Genomic DNA, 17,833 nt, shown 5'->3' with positions numbered 1-17,833 from the left:
CGAACAGCAAAAAGTGCCAGCAGACCATACACACCTGCTCTTCACTAATCACCCAAAAGAACCCTTGACCTAAAAATTCCAGTACCAGGAACCAAAGCCTCAAGATGCCTAGCACCGGCAAGCCTCCAGAATTCAACTTCATCCAGAAAAATTGCCTTTATGCCAATAATTGAAGGACTGACACCATCAAAAACCACCTTATTACGATGAAGCCATAAACACCAAGCCCCCAAGATGATGATACTGTTAAAGCCTCTTCTTTTGGATTTGTGCACTTGCTTACTTACTTTCGCCCACCAGTCAGCAAAGGTGTGATCTTGATCTTGGGGGGTACTACTCAGACCACCTAACCAACTCAGCTAGAGGCTCTCTCACACTTTGAACTTAGCATTTTACCTTGGATGTTGTTCTTGAAATTAAGATGTTGAACCTCCACGCAATGCATCTCCTATTTTCATGAGCTTTTTCTTGCAGGTTATGAAAGCTCTAATTGATATGGAAGCTCTCCAGCCAACAGGAGATCTCTCACCGGTTGGTACAGTGTACTATTTATTGGGTTTGAAGGTCTGTGAAGTTTCAAATGATATATGATTTGTACTTTTGGCTATGTAGGTTAGGAGGTCCATACAATTTTTCTTGGATAATCTGTTGAGCCAGACACCGGATCAGCAACAGACTCTGGCTGCAATTGGAGAGGTTATATGTCGATATATTTACATCTTCTAGAAAATTAACTTAAATTTAATAACATGTAACAGTTTTGTTTCTTTATTTTATTTTCTAGGACTTATTTGCTATAGCACAAGATCAACCTTTTCGGTTTCCATCCACATTTACATTTGTTATAAGGGCATTCTCTACTCTTGAAGGTTATCCATTTTAGCAACCCTGAAATTATTTTATAATGCCTTTTTTTTGCACTGCTCTGCTAGTTATCATTTAGTTTTTCATCATTAACAGGTATTTATATTCTTTATATATGCTAGAAGTTTTTGGATCTGCTACTGATTTATTTAAAACAAATAATTAGAACAGGCAGAAAGTATTTTTTTTGAACGCGCAGGAGAACTGCACATCATATTATATTAAGAAGAGGGAAAAAAAGGGGGACCCAAATAGATCCAGGCATGGAGGCCAAAAACAGAGATACAAAAAACTATCTATAAGAAAACTATAAAACTACCACATCCTGCTATTCTCAAGCGGAACAAGGAGATAGGAGATCCCTTTGGCCCCAGCCAATTGCCACAGACGATGCTCATCTTCAGCCTAAGTAAGAGCAAGGGCAATATTTTTTTACTACAAAAAGGTGAAGCCCGTACAGCGACACAAATTTTATATATACATTTAAAGAAAATAAAAGGGCTGTACAAATAGAGGGAGAAAGAAAGGGGAAGAAGACCAAACCTCATAAACCTAGACGAGCCACTAACCAAATGAGAGAAGAGAAATGAAATGAAAAAGAAGAGGGCATGAACAACAACAAGCATGACACAAGCAGAGAGGACTGAATACAGGTGAAGGATGAGGTTCGGTGGAAACTATAAGGTAGACAACCAGAAGTTCACTGAAGTCTTCAAATCAGTAGTCATTCTGATCGTCTGTAACTTCATAGTCTCAAGGAATCCTCTCTTCCAATCCTGAAAAGAGGGAGAGATATCTTGAAAAATGAAACCATTCCTTTGCTTCCATATGTCCCAGGCAGCTGCAGAAAAAATCTCCATGAAAAAAGGGTGTCCAAAGTTTGCCTCAGCCGTATGAACCGTGTTAAAGAAACCGAGGGAGTGATCCCCCCATCAAACAAGCACCGGTTACAGTTGTTCCAGATAATCCAAGCGCCCAATATGATATAAAGGCAGAAAGTCTACATCTACGATGAAGGTTTATGATCAAGAGGATTATGTCTCCCAAAATATAATGTCAGTGCATTCACAATGGGTGTCTATTTAGCAGAGCTTTTCTTTGTTGGAAGTGATTATGTGATTCTTTAGGATAAATTATATTGAGAAAGTGATTCTACGTTGAAAGTGAAACAGAGATATGAGTTTTTTCTGAGTCGCTTCACGTGATCAACCTAGGATCAGTTCTATGTAAAATATAATTAAGCTGAGCCTCCACCTACCCACCCATTGGAATAGTTAGAATAGGAAACCCTAACCCTAGCTGAGTTGGGAGATGTATTTATAATAGGAGTATCTGGGCCTAGGCCCATTAGAGAGGGACGAGACTAAACCCTAATACAGTTCTAACACCCCCCGCAGTCACAACTCTATCCTGTACAGACGTTGAGATTGGACCGAAGGTCGAGGAAGACACTGGATGGCAGGCCCTTGGTGAAGATGTCAGCGAGCTGCAGCGTTGTGGGGACGTTGAGGACCCGAACGTCGCCCGTCGCGACACGCTCCCGGACGAAGTGCAGGTCGATCTCCACATGCTTCGTGCGCTGATGCTGCACGGGGTTGGTGGAGAGGTAGACGGCGCTGACGTTGTCGCAGTAAACGAGGGTGGCACGCTGGAGGGGGCTGCAGAGCTCATGGAGGAGCTGGCGCATCCAGGATGCCTCGACCACACCGTTAGCCACAACGCGGTATTCAGCCTCGGTGCTGGAGCGGGAGACGACGGGCTGACGTTTGGCTGTCCAAGAGACGAGGTTGGCGCCCAGAAATACGACATAGCCGGAGGCGGAGCGACGTGTGTCGGGGCAGCCAGCCCAGTCAGCATCGGTGTAGACCACGAGTTCCGACGTCGAGGATGGTCGGAGGAGGAGGCCGTAGTCGAGGGAGCCCCGGAGTTAGCGCAGAATCCGCTTGAGAGCGGCGAGGTGGGGCTCCCGTGGCGTGTGCATATGAAGGCACACCTGCTGAACGACACAGGCGATGTCTGGTCGGGAGAAGGTGAGGTACTGGGGCGTGCCTGTCAGGCTCCTATAAGATGTCGCGTCGGCGACCGGGGGCCCGTCGTCCTCAGAGAGCTTCGCCTGAGTGTCGACAGGCGTGGAGTAGGGCTTGCAGTCGGACATGCCAGCCCGCTCTAGAATGTTGATGGCGTACTGACGCTGGTGCAAGAAGAGACCTTGGGGCTGTCGTTCGGTAGTGATGCCGAGGAAGTGGTGGAGAGGCCCCAGATCTTTCATCGCGAACTCCCGCTGGAGGGCGACGATCGTGCGCTGCAGGAGGTTGGCGTTGGAGGCCGTGAGCACAATGTTGTCGACGTAGAGGAGTAGGTAGACAATGTCCTCGCCCCGCCGGGAGATGAAGAGGGAAGTGTCCAACTTGGCCTCGACGAATGGAGGCCAAATAGGTGGCGAAGCGGCTGTACCAGGCCCGCGGCGCCTGCTTGAGGCCGTAGAGTGAGCGGTTCAGCCGGCAGACCAGGTTCGGGTTTGCGGCGTCGACGAAGCCGGTGGGTGCTGAAGTAGACAGTCTCCGTCAGAGTGCCATGAAGGAAGGCATTCTTGACGTCCAGTTGGTGGATCGCCCAGTTCCGGGAGAGGACGACGCGGACGGTGGCGAACTTGACGATGGGGCTGAAGGTCTCATCGTAGTCCACGCCGGGTCTCTGGGTGAAGCCCCGAAGAACCCAGCGGGCCTTGTAGCGATCGAGGGGGCCATCCGAAGTCAGCTTGTGGCGAAAGAGCCACTTGCCAGTGACCACATTGGTGTCGGGCGGGCGTGGCACCAGGTACTAGGTGTGGTTGGCTAGAAGGGCCGCGTACTCCTCCTCCATGGCCCGACGCTAGTGAGGGTCAGCTAGAGCGGTGCGGACAGAGGAGGGGACCAGGGAGGCGTCCGGTGGAGTGGCAGTCGTATTGGCAGCCATGATCAGCCGGTCGATAGGCCGAAGGACACCGGCGGCACGACGAGTCACCATGGGGTGAGTGTGCCCGGGGTCGCGCTGTATGGCGACCGGGTGGTACACCGATGGCTCAAGGGCTACGGGCACAGCCGGCCCGCGGTGGTGATAGACGACGGGGGGTCGATGAAGCGTGCCGCGCTCGTCGAGGGGCTCGGGTCCGTGGGCGCCGAGGGAGGAGCGCTCCCACGGCGGTGGTAGACGATGGCGGGGTCGGCGAAACGGGTCCCGCTCGTCGAGGGGGCCGAGGTCGTCGGGGTCGACGGGGCCGCGTGTGGCGCGGGCAGGGTCGGCGGGGTCGCGCGTGGCGCAAGCGGGGTCGGCGCAAGCAGGGTCGATGGGGCCGCGCGTGGCGCAGACAGACATGCGAGTGGGGGCGTCGAGGCCACATGTGGCATGGACGGGGTCGACGGGGCCGCACGTGAGTGCGGTGAAGCTGCGCAAGGTGCGGGCAAGGGTGCGAGGCGAGGTGCCTGGGAAGGATGGGTACTCAGATCAGACTCAAGGAGGGAGTCGAGATCGTTGGGTGGGGAGGAGACAGCAAGGGGAAACACATCTTCGTCGAAAACGACGTGACGAGATGATGATGCGATGGGAGGTGAGGTCAAGACAACGATACCCCTTGTGGTCAGGAGAGTAGCCAAGGAAGAGGCAGCGAGTGGAGCGTGGAGACAACTTGTGGGGACCAGTAGCGGAAGTGTTAGGGTAGCAGGCCATCCGAACACGCGGAGGTGGTCGTAGGAGGGGGCTGTGCCGTACAGGGCGAAGTAGGGGGTGGGGTGGCTCACCGCCTTCGATGGGAGGCGGTTGAGGAGGTGGGTGGCTGTGTGCAGGGCTTCTGCCCAGTAGCTGGCTGGGAGAGACGCCTGGAAGAGAAGGCAGCAGAGCATGTTGGTGGTGGTGTGAATCATGCGCTCTGCCCGGCCGTTTTGGGCGGAGGTGTAGGGGCACGGGAGACGCAACTAGATGCCGTGGGTGAGGAAGAAAGAGCGAGAAGCGTGGTTGTCGAACTCGCGGTCATTATCACACTGGAGGGCACAGATCGAGCGACGGAATTGGGTGGAGACCCAGGCGAAAAATTGGGTGAGGGTGGTGAATGTGTTGGACTTCAGCCGAAGGGGGAAAGTCCAAAGAAAGTGAGAGAAGTCGTCCAGAATGACCAGATAGTATTTGTAACCAGAGAGGCTGAGGACAGGAGAGGTCCAGAGATCACAATGGACAAGGTCAAAGGGTTGAGCAGCCCTGGACGTGGAGGTGGAAAAGGGAAGACGAGAGTGACGGCCGAGTTGACAGGCATGACAGAGGCGCTCAGAGGAGCCCTGTGAATAGGAGATATCTGAGTGGATGGAAAGTTGAGACCACGTCAGGTCCAGGGTGTCCGAGACGACGATGCTAGACGGCGGAGGTGGTGGTAGTAGCGAGGGCATGGGGGGAAGCTACGCTGGTGTGGCTAGTGGAGGGCAAGTGAAGAGAGTAGAGAGGGCCGGAGCTGTCATAGCGAGCGAGCATGGCACACGAGGGAAGGTGGCATGTGGTGAGCCCCCAGGGATCGAACTCCATCGAACAGTGGTTGTCACTAGTGAAGCGACGAACAGAGAGAAGGGGATGAGTCAGACCAGGAGCAACAAGGATGTCATTGAGGTGGAATGGTCCCGGAAGAACCGATGCACCGACTGAGGTGACCGGGAGAGCGAACCGTTGCCCACGACGATAGAGTGAGGGTGTGGAAGATGGGAGTGAGATAACGAGCTAACAGTAGGGGTAGTGTGGAAGGAGGCGCCAGAGTCGACCACCCAATCGGTGGTGGGAGGGGGAGGTGTTGGCGGCGAAGGTACGATGTGAGCGGAGAGGGCCAAAGAAGATGCCCCGATAGAGGCACTAGGAAGGGAGGGAGATGACACGGGCTCGACCGCTAGGTAGGCGATCACAACACGTGGGAAGACAAGCGGTCCAGGCACATGACGGCCCGCCTGAGGGTGGAGCTCGACGCAGTCCCGGAGAATAGGGTTCCAGGCTGGATCGAAGGACACGAACATGCCCTGGATGAGTTGGTCGTCGTGGAGGAGGGCACCCACGGGCGAGGTAAAGCTCATGTATGGCGGGGGTGATGCCATGGAATCGGTGAGGGTGGAGACAACACTGGTAGGAGTAGCGCAACTACGTGAGTAGCGAGGAGGGCCGTCAAGAAGGGCGCGCGCAACCACCGGGATCGGGTCGGGCGGCGCGGCTGGGAGCAGGGGCCGACGGCGCCCGACGGCTGGGGAAGAGGAGGCCGCGGCGGGGAGCACTCGCGGCAGGGAGAAGGGCGGCTGGGGACCAGCGGCCGACGGAAGTCCAACCGCACGTGCGCTTGCTGAGGAGGCAGAAGTGGCGGCCGCGGTGGCGCTGAGCGTGATGTGGCCGGTGGTGCGGGCGCCGATGGCAGCAGCGACGACGTCGAGGGGCGCGGCCATGGTGGCGGCGGCGCTGGCGGCCCATAGGGCAGCAGAGGCGGCAGCGCTGCTGGGATCCATGGGGCGGCCGCAAGCTATGCCTAGTCAAGGACGCAGCTTCCCTGACATAAAGCAGGCGAACTTGCTGCTCCCACAGTACTCGTAGGGCACGCCGGCCACCGTGAGCAGTCGCTCTAGCACCTCCTTGACCCGGTCAGGCTCCGCAGTCTCGCACTCGAGCTCGTACCTGGTCCCAAAGTCGAACCGTGTCTCGTCGAGCTCCAGCACGAAGCCGCCACCGTCGTCCTCGAGCCCGTACTCGTAGACAGCGCACGTGTTTCCGAAGCCGCCGAGGCAGAGGAAGGGAGCGGCGTCCCCGCCGACGCTGTACTCGGGGTCGTCGGCGTAGGCGAGGGCGAGCGCGGGCCCGAGGGGCTCCTCGATCTCCTCGACGCGGCTGACGCCGGCCTCGATCCGCAGGCGGCGCTTGAGCGCGAGGATGACGCGCTCGACGGGCTGGGCGCGACCGAAGCAGGGGAGGGCGGGCGCAGCCAAAGCAGGGGAGGGCGGGGCTGACGGTGGCCGGTGCGGAGAGGGCGGGCGGTGGAAGTGAGGAGCGGCCACCGGCGGCTGAGGTGGTGGCTGGCGGCTAGGAGGCGGCTGGCGGCCAGGGAAGGCTGGAAAAGAGAAAAAATCTAAACCTAGCTTTGGTACCAAGTTAGAATAGGAAACCCTAACCCTAGCTAGGTTGGGAGATGTATTTATACTATGAGTATCTAGGCCTAGGCCCATTACAGAGGGACGAGACTAAACCCTAATACAGTTCTAACAGGAATGAGCATGAGCTGCTCCACGAGCTCTGCAGAACAGCCACTGAAAAAGATTTTTGTTATTGAAGTCATTAGACTTAGGAGATAAGAAAACTCAGATAGGATTAGTGTAATTAGATTGGTGTATGTATTAAGTCATTAGACGGTTTATATAAAGTATATGACTTAGGAGATAAGACAACTCAGATACATATGGCAGTTTACGAGACACAATATCTACAAGACACAATATTTTTTTTCTCTAACATGCAGGATAACCGCGTATCATTATATTAAGAAAAAAAGGTCTGAAATAGACCGAATACAAGGCGCGCAGCCTAAGAAAAACAGAATAAAATAAAACTAAAGACAAAGAAAACATGGAAGAGAGGAGTGAGGGCTAGGGCCCATCACAAGCAACCTTCCTAAAAAATGCAGCCACAATCTTCTAAGGGAAGATGCTCCAGCCATGCCCCATAAATTAGCATCTTCCTAAATGTTGTGCATTAGCGTGGAAATATTTGGGGAGGCCACATCAAACACACATGCGTTCCTATGCTTCAAAATCCACCAGGTCACCAAGATCACTGTAGAGTTAAAACCTTTTTTTGTGAGTTTTCAATACCCTTCCTTCAGCTTGTTGCCACCAGTCCTGAAACACCTTATCACCAGCTTTGGGCGCTAGATGTTGTAGGCCTATTCTGCCCAAAACCTTGAACCAGACATCCCTAGCAAATACACAAGAAACCAGAATGTGCTGAATGGTTTCTTGCACTTGGTTGCAAAGAAGGCATTTCTCAGGATGATCTATGCCTCTTGGAGCTAGACGATCTGCAGTCCCGCATCTATTGAGAGAGGCCATCCATATGAAGAATTTGCAACGCGGAGGTGCCTAGCTCTTCCAAATCCTTTGGGCAGGCTCGAAGGAGATTGACCCAGCGAGAAAGCGATCATATGCAGATTTTGCAGTGTACAGTGTACTCCCCAGAAGGTGTGAACAGCCAATGATGCTGATCCGGGACCCCAGGTTGGAGTTGAACTTCTTGGATTAAATCCCAGACTGAGAAATTCCAAAATAACCTGTGCTGGTAGACTGCCAGAAATATCTTGGACCCATCTGTTGTCCAACATGGCTTCCTGAACTGTTTTTTTTTTCTGAACTTTTTCAGGGATACGTCATATTAGAGATGGAGCTACTTGCGACACAGATCCCATATAGCCAGCGATCCGACCAGAATAAAGTAGTGGCCCCATTGCCAATAATGGAACAAACTGAACTTGCAAATAGAGCTGCAGCATTTGTGTGTGTTTTGATATCAAATTCAGACCATGGTCCGTCCGGTTGAGTCTTCTTAAGCCAAAGCCATTGCATATTTAATGCCCAGCCCAAAGTTTCCAAGTTATGAATGCCTAGACCTCCTAGAGAAAGAGGCCGACATACCCTAGTCCAAGCCACTGAACAATGCCCCCCATTTATATTTGTTCTTCCTTTCCACACGAATCCTCTTCTCACTTTATCAATAGCCTTGAAAACCCACTTGGGGCAATGAAGAGCTATAAGGTGATAAATACGAATGGCTGTGAGCACCGATTTGACCAAGGCGACCCTTCCAGCCGGGTGAAGTTCTGCAGCTTTTCATGCAGGCAGCTGATACCTTATCCATAAGATCCATAAAAGCACTCCTAGGGAGTTTCTTAACAGCAAGAGGAAGCCTCTATAAGGAAAATTCACCACACTACACGGCAGAAAGTTTTGTGCAACAGTCAAGTCCTGGTCCTCACACTGAATGGGGGTTAAACTGCATTTGTTGAGATTAGTAATCAGACTTGATGCCACCCCAAAGATCCTAAGAATTTCTTTGATCACTATAAGCTCCTCTCTTCTAGGCTTCTAGAACTTCTCAATATTTAAACTACCAAATGCAGTCATAGCGGAAGCATTATAGATGATCAGACTATAGAAGTCAATGAACTAACATCCCCCGTAGTCGTGATTGTTTTTTTTTCTCGAACACGTGGGAGAACCACGTATCAATATATTAAGAAGTTAAGAAAAAAGGTCTAGAAAAGACCCAGTACAAAGGTGCCAAGAAAGCACCCTAGGAAATAAAAACCAAAAACAAACTACAGCCAAACCTGCCTAAGAGCAGCAGCCCCACCAAGACCCCATAACAAGGCCTCATCATGGATGGACAACAAAATTGCGTGAATGTTTGGGGAACCATTGTCAAACACACACGCATTTCTATGCTTCCAAATCTGCCAAGCTACTAAAATTACAAAAGAGTTGAAACCTTTTTTCTTATGCTTAGACACCAGTCTTTCTGCCTCACTCCACCAATCTTGAAACCCTGTAGCATCAGACGTAGGAGCAAGATGTTGCAAACCCAACCTGCTTAGCGTTCTAAACCATACTTCCTTCGTAAAGACACAAGCCACCAGCATGTGATGCACTGTCTCGTCCTGCTGATCACACAAGGGACAACTATCTGGATGCTCCATTCCATGACGTGCCAGTCGATCAGCCGTCCAACATCGGTTGAGAGATGCAAGCCAAATGAAATACTTGCAGCGCGGGGGGCCCAAGTCTTCCAGATTCTTTTAGCAGGCTCAAAGGTTGTTGCACCACCATGGAAGCGCATATAAGCAGAGTTGGCTGAATACAACCCCGAGGAGGATGGCAACCACCGATGCTGGTCCTCAACATTAGGATGCAGATGCACCTCTTGGAGTAAATCCCAGACCAACAAAAACTCAAACAGCACCTGCGCCGTAAGGCTTCCAGAGATATCATGCACCCATCCATTGGCTGTTAAGGCTGCTTGGACTGATCTGTGCCTCCTTATTTTCGCGGGCACCCGATTTATTAGAGCGGGAGCAATCTGGAGCAAAGATTGCCCTGAAGCCATTTATCTGTCCAGAAGAGAGTGTTTGCCCCATTACCAACCACCGAACACACAGAGGCTGCGAAGAGAGCTGAAGCAAATCTGTGCACCTTTATTTTAAAATCCGCCCAAGGCCTATCTGGTTCAGTTTTCTGGAGCCAAAGCCATCTCAAATTTAAAGACCATCCCATCACTTCCAAATTGTGAATTCCCAACCCACCAAGAGAGAGGGGACGACAGACCTTGGACCACCCAACGACACAATGTCCTCCTCTAATGTCAGTTCTTCCTTTCCAAAGAAAACCCCTGCGAATCTTGTCTATTGCCTTGATCACCCACCTTGGACATTGCAAAGCAATGAGGTGATAAATGGGAATAGCAGTGAGCACAACTTTAACCAAAGTTGCCCTTCCGGCCGGGTTAAGGTTAGCAGCTTTCCAGCCAGGGAGCTTTGCTGCAACCTTGTCAATAAGCTCCAGAAAGGATCTTCTAGGGAGCTTTTTAACAGAGAGAGGAAGACCTAGGTATTTACATGGGAAAGGAACAACATTGCAGGGTAACATCTGTTGAGCAGCAGCAATGATATGCTCATCGCACTGAATAGGTGTCATACTGCATTTACTTATGTTTGTGATCAGCCCTGATGCCTTGCCAAACACCCTCAACAGCTCCTTGACCACACTCAACTCATTACTGTTAGGCTGAACAAATAAAACAACATCATTGCTAAGCTATTTCTTTTTTTCCACCCAAGGGAGAGTGAAATTCATACTGTCCTAGGTATTCTGAATTTGTTTGGAGAAGCTTCAGGATTAAAAACTAATATTCAGAAAAGCAGTGTGTATCCAATCCGTTGTGGGCAGGATGAGCTGGACATCCTCAATGATTGGCTTCCTTGTGAACTTTCGTCTTTCCCATGCAAATACCTTGGTCTACCTTTGTCCTTAAAAAAGCTGTCCAATAATCAGCTGCAGCCCATTATTGACAAAGTGGCTGATCAACTTTCTGGGTGGAAAGCGGACCTCATGACACGGGCAGGTAGAAGAGTGCAGGTTTAGTACGTGATGACTGGCATGCTTATATATCTAGTCATGGCAGTTGACATTCCCACAGGCTCACTCAAAGCTATCGACAAGATCAGAAAAGGATTTCTCTGGCGTGGGAGGAAAGAGGTCAGAGGAGGACATTGTTTAGTGGCTTGGGGAAGAGTTTGTAGACCTCTTGAAATTGGTGGACTTGGGATTTCTAGTCTTAAAGAACTAGGATGGGCCTTAAGAATGAGATTGTTGTGGCTGCGCAAAACGGATCCGGATAAGCCTTGGTCCTCATTGCCCATGCAGATATCCAACAAAATAAAGGCCTTTTTCTGCACCGCCCTGCTCACTGAAATTGGAAATGGGTCCTCAACCTTATTTTGGCTGGATCGTTGGGTCCACGGAAAGAATATTGAAGATATTGCTCCTCGATTGCTTGCAGCGGTACCAAAAAGAATTAGGAACAGCAGAACTGTGCTTGAGGCCTTGACAGACAGGAGATGGCTAACTGATATTAAAGGGGCCTTGACAGTGGCCCTGTTTGGCACAGCTGCTGCTTGTTGAAAAAGCAGCTTATCTGATAAGCTGGTGAAAAGCAGCTTCTGCTTGTTGGCTGCTTTTAGTGTATTCTGAGAAGCAGCTGAACTAATAAGCTGCTGCAGAAGCTAACTGTTTGGCAGAACTTCTGCTTAAATTTGTGAAGAAGCTGAAAATAAGCTGTTCCAAACAGGGCCAGTAGGTGTCTTTGCCGATCTCCTAGATCTCTGGGATGAACTTCAAAGTGTCCAGCTTCATTCAGACAGGGAGGACAAACATATTTTCAGGTTCGCTAATGATGGAATTTATTCAGCGAAAGCAGCTTACAATGGCCTCTTCATCGGGTCGACCATGGCTAAGTATTGGGAACTAATTTGGAAAACCTGGTCCCCTCCCAAGTGTAAATTCTTTTTATGGCTTGCTGATCTTGGAAGATGCTGGACAGCAGATCGTTTGCAGAAGAGAGGTCTTAGCCATCCTGACAAATGTGTCATGTGCGACCAAGAGCAAGAAACCATAGATCACATTTTGGTGGGGTGTGTTTTTGCTAGGAGTTTTTGGTTTCAGCTGCTGGGACAGGTCAACTTATCTGCCTTTACTCCTGTGATGGGAGAAACTAAAATGATGGAGTGGTGGAGCAGAAGCAGTGAGCAGTTACAGGGGATTGCTAAAAAGGGACTCAATTCTCTGATTACCCTTGGGCTTTGGACTCTCTGGAACCACAGAAATGGATGTGTTTTTGATAGAGCTACACCTAGCATGGAGGGTGCTATCAGAAGAGCTGAAGAAGAAATTATTATTTGGAATTTTGCGGGGGCCAAATATCTTGCCCTTATTACAGCTCCCATTCCAGGTGTCATGTAGGGATCTAGGAGTGAGTTCAGTAGTTAACCTCATAAGGGAAGGGTGTTGGTTGGTTAAGTTTAGAGTGTGGGGGCAGGTTGGTCTAGTTTGCTTTCTTTCTTCTCCTTTTTCTTTTTCTTTTTCTTTATATTTCTTTTTCTGTTGTGTTTGTAATTGGTCTAATTTTTAGACCCTTCTTCTTAATACAATGATACGCAGCTCTCCTGCGTGTTCGAAAAAAAAACCATCTGGGCCCAGTGCTTTGTCCGAAGGAATAGACTTGATAGTATTCCAGACCTCTTCTTCACTAAATCCATGATCCAGCACTTTAAGGTTGCTGGCTGGTCGGTGGAAGACTCCCAAATTGAGGGTAAATTCCCTAGAAGCAGCAACCCCAAGGAGATTATTGTAGAAATTCCAAACAGATTGTTTCTTCTCTGCTTGATCTACCACGATCCGATCCTCTACTTTCAATATGCCAATAATTTTTTTTCTCTTTCTATACCTTGAATGGTGATGAAAATAAGCGGTGTTGGCATCTCCCTCCTTCAACCAGTTCAGACCACTCCTATGTCTGGCCATTGTTCTCTCTAATGATGCCAGCCCCAAAGAGTGGTGTTTTAGCTTACGATGCATCCATTCTTCATGATAGGAAAGATCTCTTGAGTCTCTAGCAACTTCCAGCCTATGCAGAATCTCATTAGACATCACAAGCTATCGTTTAACATGCCCAACCCTTTTGCTACTCCAAGATTGGAGGTGTTTAGATAGCCTTTTTAACTTATCTGCCATCCGCTGCAAAGGACAAACCGCAGCAATTGGTTGACATCAGGAATTTTCTACTTCTGTCATGAAACCTTCCAACTTAGTCCAATAACTTTCAAAATGAAAACGACGTTTGCCTTGAGTGAACTCGTGCAAACCCACCAACAGTGGACAGTGATCAGAGATTGAGGAAGAGGAGCTTTGCATCAAACAATCAGGAAATAAATCCTCCCAGTCCCTGGAATAGAAAAATCTATCAAGACGCACAAGGGTGGGGGATGACCTTTCGTTGGACCAAGTGAATTTCCTTCCCAAGAGCGGGAGCTCAATTAACTGCAGATCATTGATAATCCTCTGGAATCTCCCCATCATGGCCCTATCAAGGTTGTTGTTATTTTTGTCTTCAGCCTGATAAATTAGATTGAAATCCCCCCAACTGCCCATGGCCCAGCACAAACAGACCGGACCATGCGGAGCTCCTGCAGAAACTGCAACTTTTTATCATCAGATTGTGGTCCATAAACTCCAGTAAACCACCAGGGAAGATTACTATAATGATTGAATTGAACTGAAACTGAAAATTCATCCACCCTTGTCTGGAGAACAGAGCACACCGACCCTTTCCACGCAAGCAGAATACCCCCCCGGGTGCCAATGGCTGGTAGAAAGGTGAAGTGATCAAACACATTTCCAAGGAGGGAGAAGACCATAAATCTGGATATAGATTCCTTCTTCGTTTCTTGCAAACACACTATGTCAGGGCAAGTAGACTCAACCATCATACGCACAACATCCCTCCTAGCTTTCCTATTAAGACCTCTGACATTCCAAATGAGATTTTTTGACAGATTCATCGATAACAGAAATAAAACCAAAACAATGCGAGGCTACCGAAAGCCATCAAGCACACGTTTCAAGGCTTAACTCCCTAAGCAAAGGAACATCCAAGCATTCTTGCACATTATCTGGGACCGACCATCCAAACAAAGCTGCCAGGGCCTTGATGTGTGAGTTGGAAAGGGGCTTGTTAAACAGCTGTCCAAATTCCTCAAGCAATTCATCAGTAACAGCCACCTGTGAATTCGTGACGTTCAACTTCATCATGAGCTCCGCCTGGACCTGTCTGACTGTTGAATTTAAGCCTTCCCTTTTCTTTGACAAGCGACTACTGCGACGTGGAACAAAATTTGGCGGAAGCTGTTTAATTCTTCTTTTTTGAATTGGAGGTTGCGGAAGCAAGCAGTCAATGTTCCTGGTGAAATTAGCCACCGGCTTCATAACGGGGGTCGCCTCCTCCAATTGAGAAGAAACAACAGCAGGTACCAGATCCAAAACTGGTGTCGTCACCTCCATCTGAGATGAAACCGGTGCCGGTACCTCTTGCCTGCCCTTTTTCAATCTTGAGTGCATCTTCAATCTGGAGCTCTCGAGGACCTGAGCATCAAGTGAAATTTCAGCGGGAGAGTTCCTGTCCGCCAACAACGACCCAACCAAAGATTGAGTTGAGGTCAGCCGGGGGACCAACTCGATCCCGACATTGAAACTGTTGCGGGGCGAAACGGTCTTGGTCAGCCTCTGCAACCTGACAACCCTCTGTCGAGGAGAGCCCGCCCCAAGCGATTTCAGCGACCCAGCCAACCTTGTCCACATGGGCCCCCCATGCCCATCTATCTGCAACTGTTGCACAACTGGAGCATCAACAGCACAGCCCACAGGACCAACGTTCGAGCAGTCTATCCCAGGACCTGTGCCCACGTCTGCTGCCGCGAGTTCCATATGAACAACCAACTTATCCCTGGTAGGAACGGCCACATTGCTCCCAATGTGCGCCTCGGCTCCTGTGCCTGCCGACAACAATGAAGGAGAATAGTCCGCCCGTCGCATTGAAGAGGCCACCTCCTCGACTCCCGCCACAAAATTAACAACTCCTGATCCCGCCGACAGCAATAAAGGGGGAGCAATCTAGCCGCCGCGCAGGGGGAGGCGCCTCCTCGACCCCCGCAACAACTAGCAATAAAGGGGGGGATGCAGCCGTCGTGGTGGGGGAGGCGCCTCCTCGACCCCCGCAGCAAGGTCTTCATCGGCTCTTGTGCCATTCGTCAGCAGTAAAGGAGATCCTTCCAGCAGGCGTGGTGGGGAGGCCACCACCTCAATTCCTACAACCGGCCCCGCGACCGAGATAGCACAGCGTTGGAACGAAGCACCACGGCCACCAAACGTTGACTGACACCTCGGGCCCAGGCGCTGGAAAATTGGGCGCTGATGCCGCCCGCCGCCCGGACGTGGAGAATTGGGGTCGTCCGAATGCCTCCCGCCGCCATCCTCATGCCGATCCCGTCCATCAGCCAAAGGGGACTGAGCTAGAGGGGGGTCGAAATTCGTCGGGACCACCACAGCAGAAACAACCACTTCAATATCATAGGAAAGACATCTTTTCTCCTGCACATCCGTCCCCGGCTCAACAATGAGGAGCTTCATCGACCGAGGGAACAAATCTGTGTTCGAACACCATGCACGAAGCCTGAAGGAAGACAGATCATTCTTCAATGACGTGCCCGGATGAATGTCTGTGATAATGCAAGAGTCACGGAGCAGATACTCCGCCGTAGAACGATCCCATGCGTGGGCAGGGATGCCGTGAACCTCGACGTCCACCAGAGCTGGCAACCTAGCCGCCTCTGCATGAGCCAACCTCGACCACCGCTTGAATTTAAGGTTGAAAAGAGGGCCCCTAAACATTTTTCCTCCGTTGAAAACTCTATCAGCCGAACTCTCATCCGGTAACAACAATAGGAAATCTTCTGGCAAGGACTGATGAATCGATATTGAATTAACGTCAATTCCAAAAGCCCGAGCCACTTCATCCCGCACTTCAGCTCCACTGATCTCCGGCCTGCTGCCAACAATAGAGACGAACAAAGCCCGGCGAAGAGCCGCCTCCTCCCGAGCCATAGCAGTGGAGAACTCGATCACGCAGGTCTTCATTCTCGACTGTGTCCCTACGCCTGGCGAGGGCTCCAAGGTCGTAGCGGCACCCTCAGGAACAGTGGACTGCCAAGAAACCTCCCTACGTCGTTTAGCCCACCTCCTCTTCTTACCAGAATGACTCGAGACATTGCTCTCCACCAAGCTTGCCTCTGCTACCGGAGAATGAGAAATCTTCGACGGCGGCAGCTGCGGGCCAATTCTATGCCACACGGACATCCTGTGATTGAACACAGAGGATGAAACCGGTGGTTCCAGCCGCTGCCAAACCTGAACACGCCGGCCTTGCACCCTTGGTGGCTTCCCTGACGTCCCTTTCTCTACCGGGAGAAGAGAGGGACACCTTGCTTGGTGACCAAGAAGACGACAATGGAAACAACGAGTAGGGCGTCTGCACTCAGCAACGAAGTGGGTGCTGGACAGACAGTTGAAACACTTCCCACTGAGGTCCACCGGTCGACGCGGAGCTTGCTCAAAACGCCGCCTACGCCGCCTTTCAACGGTTTGCCACCCGTCGACTTCCTGCCGCCGAGGAGACGGGGGCTGGGTATGACGCACCACACCTTCTTGACGTCGCCCAGAGGCCGCCTGCCGGAGGTTCCCGACGTGGGCCACTTGCCGGAGGTCCTCGACGTGACCCCGGACCACCACCTCCTTTGCATACTTCAACTGTGATCCCCGGGAAGGAGGGGATGGTGCTGCACTCAACTGGATGAGTGTAGCATCTTTATAGGAACAGGGCTCACCGGAAATTGGACCACCACCTCCGTCGTTCCACCTCTAGAATTTGGACCGTCCTACCTGAGAAGATGCACCACGGTGCCTGGGTTCTGACGCCTGGCTAAATGAGGGTGTGGTCGCCGAGTTCAGGGAGAAGGCCGGCGAGGGGCTGAGGTGGTAGGGGGCGTCAGGACGGGGTGGGGAGGGCGTCATTTCTCACTCGCTATGAATACCTATGTTATGCATTTGAATTGGTTGCTTTAAACACTTGGTTTCTTACATTTTCTCTACACTTCTACACTTCTTCAGATCAAACTTAGAGCATTGCTCACACATCTGCAACAACTCCGGTTGGCTATTGGGGGGTTGCTAGTCGTCGTGATTGTTACAAACTGCTGATATGTTGTCGCCTGACATAATTGCCGGCTAACCTTGTATAGGAAGTATTGTCATAGATAGATAGAGAGATATGAGGGGAGGATTACAATCTCTTTGATTGAGGATAGTTTCCTGTTTTAGGATGTTTCCTTTGGTGTAATAGGTTTCCTTTAGCCTCTCACATTCCTCCCCTATATGTATGTAGCGGTATTGTCTCTCATCAATAAAAAATATTCTTCCCAAATCTTCTCTCATGGTATTAGACGCCTAGGCTATGTTCCTGACAATATGTGAACTACCAAATATATTCTAACACATGACAGTCTACGAAACACAATATGTAAACTTCCAAATATACTCTAACAATTATGACATAGAATCTTCTGAGCAACATGTGAACACAAATATTAGTCTTTCTACTAAATCTCATGTAATAGCTGAGGAAACAGTAACATGTTCTTTCCATGTTTCCTTTATTTTCTATTTTTGCTTTTTTTGGGGCATATGTGCTTCTGTCTTTGTTCGGTACTTCTGGGCTGGTTTTGTAGTTGACGCTCTCTTATTAATAACGTGGAATGCTCTACCACTTCTTC

General features: G+C 50.4%; 1 protein-coding gene across 4 annotated transcripts in view; it reads left to right on the top strand.

The window, feature by feature from the left end:
- The window catches only part of LOC103626304 (protein ACTIVITY OF BC1 COMPLEX KINASE 7, chloroplastic), a 55,156-nt gene that overhangs the window by 35,465 nt on the left and 1,858 nt on the right, over positions 1-17,833 (top strand). For all 4 annotated transcript variants that reach the window (XR_002262259.2, XM_020538330.2, XM_020538331.3 and 1 more), the window contains 3 exons: positions 475-531; positions 613-696; positions 785-869. Coding sequence is in view for 3 of the 4 variants with exons in the window: in XM_020538330.2 (XP_020393919.1) it covers positions 475-531; positions 613-696; positions 785-869 (226 nt within the window). In the remaining variant the exon portion in view is untranslated. The remainder of the gene's footprint in view (positions 1-474; positions 532-612; positions 697-784; positions 870-17,833) is intronic.

Source organism: Zea mays, chromosome 5, assembly GCF_902167145.1.
Source record: "Zea mays cultivar B73 chromosome 5, Zm-B73-REFERENCE-NAM-5.0, whole genome shotgun sequence".
NCBI lineage: Eukaryota > Viridiplantae > Streptophyta > Magnoliopsida > Poales > Poaceae > Zea > Zea mays.
Note: the sequence above shows the minus strand (reverse complement) of the source record. Positions and strands in the feature narration are given on the sequence as shown.